The sequence below is a fragment of the Lolium rigidum genome, chromosome 2 (genome assembly GCF_022539505.1).
Source record: "Lolium rigidum isolate FL_2022 chromosome 2, APGP_CSIRO_Lrig_0.1, whole genome shotgun sequence".
In the NCBI taxonomy this organism is placed as follows: Eukaryota; Viridiplantae; Streptophyta; class Magnoliopsida; order Poales; family Poaceae; genus Lolium; species Lolium rigidum.
The window spans coordinates 268,926,795-268,934,247 of NC_061509.1; the positions used below are offsets into that span (position 1 = coordinate 268,926,795).

Below are 7,453 nucleotides of genomic sequence, written 5' to 3' on the forward strand. Positions count from 1 at the left end.
ACAAGAGGCTCACCTTGAGGTGTGGTTGCTCGATGCACACCAACGCCACAAAGGCCTCACCCCAAGATGCGGTACTCACACCACACACCGAACGCCACGAAGGCGCCTCACCTAAATCTCCGGTGACCCTCGCCACAAAGGCCTAGGTCACGGTTCCACTAAGGGATTTCCTTCGAGGCGGAAACCGGGCCTTACACAAAGGTTGGGGCACACATCCACAACTTAATTGGAGGCTCCCAACAAATCGCCACAAAGGCCTAGAATCCGTCTAGGGTTCCAAGAACCCAAGAGTAACAAATTTCTTGCTTTCACCTCCACGAATCACCGTGAAGAACTCAAACCGATGCACCAAATGCAATGGCAAGAACACCACAAAGATGCTCAAGTCCTTCTCTCTCAAATTCCAACAAAGCTACAAAAGCTATTGGGGGAATAAGAGAGGAAGAACAAAGGAATTCACAAAGAACACCAAGATCAAGATCTAGAGAGTTCCACTCACAAAGAGATGGATTTGATTGGTAGAAAAGTAGATCTAGATCTCCTCTTCCTTTTCCCTCAAATGGATTCAAGAATCATTGGAGGAGTAGAGGGATGAGGCAAGCTCTCAAGGTCAACAATGGTGGAGAGCAAAAGGAGGAAGAAGAAGTAGGGAGAAAGAGGAGGAAGAAGGCCTTAAATAGGGGTCTTAGATTTCCGCCCGTTGGGGCCAAGTCGCGACAGGCCGGCAGTGCCGGCCTTGTTCCACCGGCAGTGCCGGGGTGGCCGGCAGTGCTGGCCTTTTTCCACCGGCAGTGCCGGCCCGGCGGCAGTGCCGGGTGTTCCCGGCGGCAGTTCCGGCCCCCAGTTTTTTCCCAAACACCCGATACGAAAACCTCAAGAACTTTTGCATCCGGACTCCGATTTTGATGATCTTGGGCTTGTTTCGAAACTAGTAACAAGCTCTACAAGATCATGCAGGGAACCATCATAGTCCAGCAAAGTAGGATAGAAACAAATGGATAAAGGTTTTACCTATCTATAAACAGCAAACCGGTAAAACCTCCAATATGGAAAATGCAACAACTTGAGTTAGGAAACTCGGATTTAGGTGAAACCAATTTTGTTGTAAAGAAGATGACAAGATCTACCCCACAAAGAGTGAAAATCTTAAGAACAAGTGGGGTAGGTTTTTCTATGTATTTTAGAGTGAAACCTCTCAATACGAGAAACCGAGAAAAACTCTAATATCGAAAACGCAACAAGTGATTCATGCGGAATCCGTTTTCGATGAACTAGAGCTTGTCATGAGAATAAGCACAACCTCTAAAACACCATATGGATAAGATCCAAATAACAAACAAGAAAGATGATGCAAGGATGCAAAGGTTTGAGCTCTCCGAAGGATACGATCGAGTTACTCACTCGAGAGCCCTCTTGATAGTACGGCAACTAAACTATAAACCGGTCTCCAACTACACCATGAGACCGGTGAGAAAGAAACCCTATCAAGAGAAAACCTTAACCTTGAGTATTCCACTTGAGCTTGATGATGACGATCTTGACCGCAACAAGATGGAACACCTTTCTTGATTGTGCTTGCTTGACGAAGTCTTGTGGATTGCTCCCCCATAATCCACCATGGGAGAGCTTCTTCTTCGGCACATCTTCACATATCCATGATCACCATATGGATGGCAAGCTTCAAGCAAATGATCTCTTAGAGATGGCTCATCTTGAACTTGCACATCATTTCTTCATTCTTCATCATGTTGATGTCTTGAAGTAACTTGAGGGCTCACTTCATCTTCATCTTCAAGACATACTTGACATTTGATATCCTTCATCAAATTCTTCTTATTGCAACCTTGAAGCCAACATATGGTTCAAGAATTGCCTATGGACAACTCCTACAAATATAACTCAATGCAAACATTAGTCCATAGGGATTGTCATTAATTACCAAAACCACACATGGGGGCTCCATGCACTTTCACACCACAACTAATTCCGAACACTCTCTCAACTACATGCCATATATAGAATTCTCACAATAAATTGATTAAACTTAAATGTATGACCCAACATGTTCAGTAATACACAAACATGAAAATCCTTTCAGAATAATACTCCCTCTGTCCCAAAATGTAAGGCGTCTAAGGACTGGTCAAAAGTCAAACCTTACTAACTTTGACCAAATATTTCGGAAAAAATATTTACATCTACAGTATTGAATTGACATAGTAAAAAAAACTTTATGATGAATCTATTGATACTGATTTAGTATTGTAAATGTTCATTTTTTTTTGTATAAACTTGGTCAAACTTTAAAAATGTTGACTTTTCACTAATCCTTAGGCGCCTTATATTTTGGGATGGAGGGAGTAGCAAACAACATGGCCTGGACGTCCATAATTGCGCCAACACATACACGAATAATTTCAAGTCAACCTTGGGTTAATAAAAATGTTATTCCCAATTGTCTCAAGATACTTATGAAAAGCCGAGGTGAGATTTAGGATCCTCGTGATGCGAACTCTTTGCTCAGTATACCATCCTTGTTCAGATTTCACTCTTTTTACTCGTTCATGTATTATGATATCAGTGTGATCCACCTGTTCATGAATTATGATTTCATCATGATGATTCTCTTTATGTGCCCTGGTTTAATTTCTAGGGTCCTAGTGAAATCAATAGATAGGTGCGCACGAGCCTGATAATAAAATAGGAAAATTCCTAACATTACTAATTAATGCAAAAAACATAAGATAAAACATAATGCAACATGCACTAATCATGTATACCTAATAAAAACCAGAAACATCTATCAATATATTCTTCTACCATACTCTTTAGAAATCTCTACCAAGATAGTTCATGATGAACAAATAAACTTATACTCGATCTATTGGTTTCATTGGCATAGATCAACCGGAGAAGGCATGTGATTTTGTTTTTGTTTTTCATATGTTCGGACATTTTGGAGGATTTGGTTTAAATATGTTTTAAGCTGTATAATGCATTAAAAGATAAAACAAAATATAACTGTATTAAAATACGATTTTAATGTAGCACAATATACTATCTGTAGTTTTGAGTCGAAAACACGTGTAACAAGTATAAAAGATTAGTATAAATATTCATATATTTTTGAAGATTCGATAGGTCAAGAAATGAAATTAGTAGTTCGTAGAGGGAATTAAAGCGATAGTAATTAGGATTTCCCTATCTGAAGACGCCATTGTGCGAAATAAAGCAACAGTAGCAAAAAAGAAACAATCACCTACTAACCAATATTACATGGACATATAGGGAAACTGAAGACTAGAGTTTCCTAACAACAGATATAGTAAGCTATAAGCAAAATGTGGTTCTCGGACTAGCAGGCTTCGGACCAAGAGCACCAAAATTCAGTGGTCGGCTCATTTTTCCAGGCGAAATGGAATAACACTTAGATCATCAACAAGTGATTAGATGATTCTATACAAGAAAAAAGTAGGCATTTTTGCATTTTTTTTTGGTTTAGGCAATGATTGCCAAACTCGGAGGAAATTTTGTAGGAAAGGTCTCCTCATAATGTTCGTGGCGGTATGGATGTATGCATCATGAAATGATCTTTCGTGGGTAGATCGCATCGAAGAACATCTACATACTCTAAATTGATTTTAGAGGAAAATGACTTTTCATACTAGCACTTGTCTATTTTAGGGCTAATATATGAATTATATTAGAAAAAAATTACAGAACACACATACGTACCACAATTATTTAAAAATTAAAAGTATCCACTTTGTTGGACGGAGCTGGAGAAGAAGCCGAGTGGAAGATTTTTCCAGATCACAGAGGCTAAATGTGGACTCTGGATTAAGTGGGCTTGGTAGTTACCATTAATCAATAAAAGCCCAAACGAAGAGAATAGATCACCCACTACAATTCTAACACCTTAAGTTAAGGAGGAATACTGAAAGCCTAGAAGCCCAGCCCACCACCATCTTCGTCCAGTCCACCATTTTGCTCTTACCCCCTCGCCACCGGCCACCGCCGCCGCCGCCCGCCGCCCGCCGCCGCGACTCCCGCCATGGCGCTACGCAGAGCCGCTTCCCTCCTCCTCAGACAGCGTCTCCGTACCTTCCCTCCGACCCCCGCGCCCCCCAAAACCCTAAACCCTCTCCCGCCCCATCCCCGCCGCCATTACTCCCCGCGGCCCGCGCCCGCGATCCGCGCGTCCGCCGCCGCCGTCGCCGATGCGGCCGAAGAGGCGTTCGAGGCGGCATCCACCACCAACGACCTCTCCGCCGCCTTCTCCCGCCTCGAGACCTTGCTCCCGCCCACCGACAAGCGCCTCGCCCTCGCCTGCCTCAAGCTCGGCCAGCACCTCGAGTCAACCTCCTCCGCCGACCCCGCCCGCGTCCTCGAGCTCGCCCTCCGCTCCATCGGGATCCTCGAGGCCGGCCCCGGATCCCCCGACGCGACCGACTCCGATGCCGTCTCGCTCGCCATGGCCCTCCACCTCGCCGGCTCCGCCTCCGTCGACCTCACCCGCTTCCACGACGCGCTCGCCTTCCTCTCCCGCGCCCTCCGCCTCCTCTCCCCGCTCCTCCCGTCCAAACACGCCGCCGCCGGCCAGCCCGACGCCGAAGAAGGGTTCGACGTGAGGCCCGTGGCGCACGCGGTGCGGCTGCAGCTCGCCAACGTGAAGACGGCGATGGGGAGGCGGGAGGAGGCGCTCGCCGACATGCGCGCCTGCGTGGACCTCAAGGAGTCCATCCTGCCGCCGGGCAGCCGGGAGCTCGGCGTTGCGTACCGGGACCTCGCGGAGGCGCACGCCGCCGTGCTCGACTTCAAGCAGGCGCTGCCCTTCTGCCAGAGGGCGCTGGAGCTGCACGAGGCGGCCCTGGGCAAGAACTCGGTGGAGCTCGCGCACGACCGCCGGCTGCTCGGCGTGATATACACTGGTCTGGAGCAGCATGAGCAGGCGCTCGAGCAGAACGAGATGTCGCAGAAAGTGATGAAGAAGTGGGGTGTGGCTGGCGACGATCTCATGCATGCTGAGATTGATGCGGCGAACATCAAGATCGCGTTGGGGAAGTTTGGCGAGGCCGTGAGCGTTTTGAAGGAAGTCGCCAAGAAGGCGGAGAAGGATAGCGAGGCGCGAGCTCTGGTGTTCATATATATGGCGAAGGCGCTCGCGCACCAGGAGAAGGTTGGGGACACCAAGAGGTGCTTGGAGATCGCTTGCGACATTCTAGAGAAGAAGGAGCTTTCTGAACCCGACAAGGTGGCCGAGGCGTATGTGGAGGTGTCCTCGCTGTACGAGATGGTGAATGAGTTTGACAAGGCAATATCTTTGATGAAGAGGAGCCTGTGGATGCTTGAACGGATCCCGCAGGCACAGCACATGGAGGGGAATGTCGCGGCCAGGATCGGGTGGCTGTTGCTTCTCACAGGGAAGGTGACTGAGGCCGTCCCTTATTTGGAGGATGCAGCGCAGAGGATGAAAGAGACCTTTGGGCCAAACCATTTTGGGGTAGGCTATGTGTATAACAACCTAGGGGCTGCCTATATGGAGATGGATCGCCCCCAGTCTGCCGCGCAGATGTTTGCGCTGGCAAAGGAAATCATGGATGTTTCCTTGGGGCCTCAACATTCAGATACAATTGAGACCTGCCAGAGCCTTGCCAATGCATACAACGCCATGGGAAGGTAACATTTCTTTTAGTCCTTCAGTGATACATTCGTTGAAAGACAAACATGATTTCTTATGTCTCAAATGTAATACTACTGTATAACATAGAAGAATTTGAATGGGCTAAGATGATTTGCATGTTAGTCTGCTGGTGCTACTTTTGTGCAATTTGTTGCTCTTCAGCTATTTTTACATCAAGGAATTAGAATGCATTTTACTGCAAGAAATGCTTAGATAAAGATTGTTGTCAATACAGGGTATGTTGTACATGTTACAGATTGTTCAATTACTGTAGTATGCTCCTAACTAATTGGTATTGTGGGGCATCATATAGTTCCACTTAGGTGTGAAAGTGAACCTGTTGATGCGTTTACTTTCAATGCATGAACAAGGTGGGTGGGCAGCATAGTGGCAGCTTGATATTATAATCACAAATTTCATATTTGCTTCTCCTATATATGAGATTTTTAACTTCAAGTGGGAACAATTACAAAAACATGCAAACATGGTTTTCCCTTGCTGTTATGTGATGAAGTGTTGTTTCCTCTTTATCATACTGATTGAGCAATGCATGTCACTTGAATAATGGTTAAAGTTTGTTCTGATCAGTAACACCCCTTTCTTTCCAAGTGCAGCTATTCTGTTGCTATGGAGTTCCAAGAGAGAGTGGTGGCTTCATGGCGAAACCATGGTCACAGCGCTAGGGATAAGCTCAAGGAAGCTAAGCGCCTCTACGAGGAGATCCAGATGAAGGCTATAGCGTTCATGTCACCTGATGATTCAGTAATTGCGTTGCCTGAGCCTCGGCAGCATGAAGTCGATTCAAATTCAAAGGAAGTTGCACAACCTGAACCTCGGCAGCATGAAATCGATTCAAATTCAAAGAAAGTTGCACAACAGTAGCTTCAGAATTCACGACTTGTACACTTTCATTTTGGTTCCTACTTTTCTGCTTTTATATCTTTTTCGTGTCCAATTGTAGAAGAAGCTTTGACCGTAAATGTAGCTGATCTATGAGTAGCTATTTCATGAGCCTTGTTGCCCACTAAAGTAGTTTTTGTGCCATCTTATATGGGAACCACTAGGGATCGGAGCCCGATATTTTCTTCCCATCGGCCTGGTTGTTTACCGCACGATTCGATCAGTGTAGAGCGTCCGATGACGACGAGCAAAAAACGCGCATGTTGCCGAAGGAGTTAGTTCAGATCTGCACTAATTTCGTTTGGTATCTCTAACTGCTTCTGGAAATTACGTCAAATCTGGGAAACTAAGTTACATGCGCTCTGTTTGACTGCTTCATCCATTACTTTAGGAAATGAATTTTCGAAATTTAAGGTAATAGATTCCGGTGCTTTGCTTCCTTAGAAGCAAATCTTTTTGGTTTGCATTGTTAGGTATTAAATTTGTTTCCAAACTTATTTCAATGTGCTTCCAGAGCGACAATAATTTGGTTCGATATGATAAGACATTACTTCTATACTTTTTTTCAGCAATTTTGTGCTTCCGTCTGCTGACGAATTTGCTTTTATGGTGAATTAAACTTACTTTGTTTTAACAAAATATTTCTCATGTAGGTATTTCCCTTTCAACAAAAACTTTGAACTGGAATTGTTTCTAACAAATACAAACTTTTTTGGGTTAGAGTAACTACTATCATGATTATACATAATTCAAAAGAAGTAGGAATGTGCTTCCAAGAAGTACAACTGAGCTTTCATGTACAATTTTTCTTGCTTCCATTGACAAGGAATCATGCTCCCATGGACAAAAATTATCGATTCCATGCTTGTG

At 45.0% G+C, this 7,453-nt stretch overlaps 1 protein-coding gene across 1 annotated transcript; it reads left to right on the forward strand.

The window, feature by feature from the left end:
• The first annotated feature begins 4,054 nt into the window (after positions 1–4,054).
• On the forward strand, positions 4,055–6,717 carry LOC124688758 (protein KINESIN LIGHT CHAIN-RELATED 2-like). The gene is made up of 2 exons (XM_047222394.1): positions 4,055–5,679; positions 6,298–6,717. Exons 1-2 carry the CDS (start codon positions 4,055–4,057, stop codon positions 6,563–6,565), a joined length of 1,893 nt encoding a protein of 630 aa, XP_047078350.1. The 3' UTR covers positions 6,566–6,717.
• The last annotated feature ends 736 nt before the right edge of the window (positions 6,718–7,453 follow it).

Coding starts and splice junctions, on each gene's coding strand:
- LOC124688758 (XM_047222394.1), top strand. CDS start 4,055: ATGGCGCTACGCAGAGCCGCTTCCCTCCTCCTCAGACAGCGTCTCCGT. Junction 5,680..6,297: donor GCATACAACGCCATGGGAAG/GTAACATTTCTT, acceptor TTCCAAGTGCAG/CTATTCTGTTGCTATGGAGT.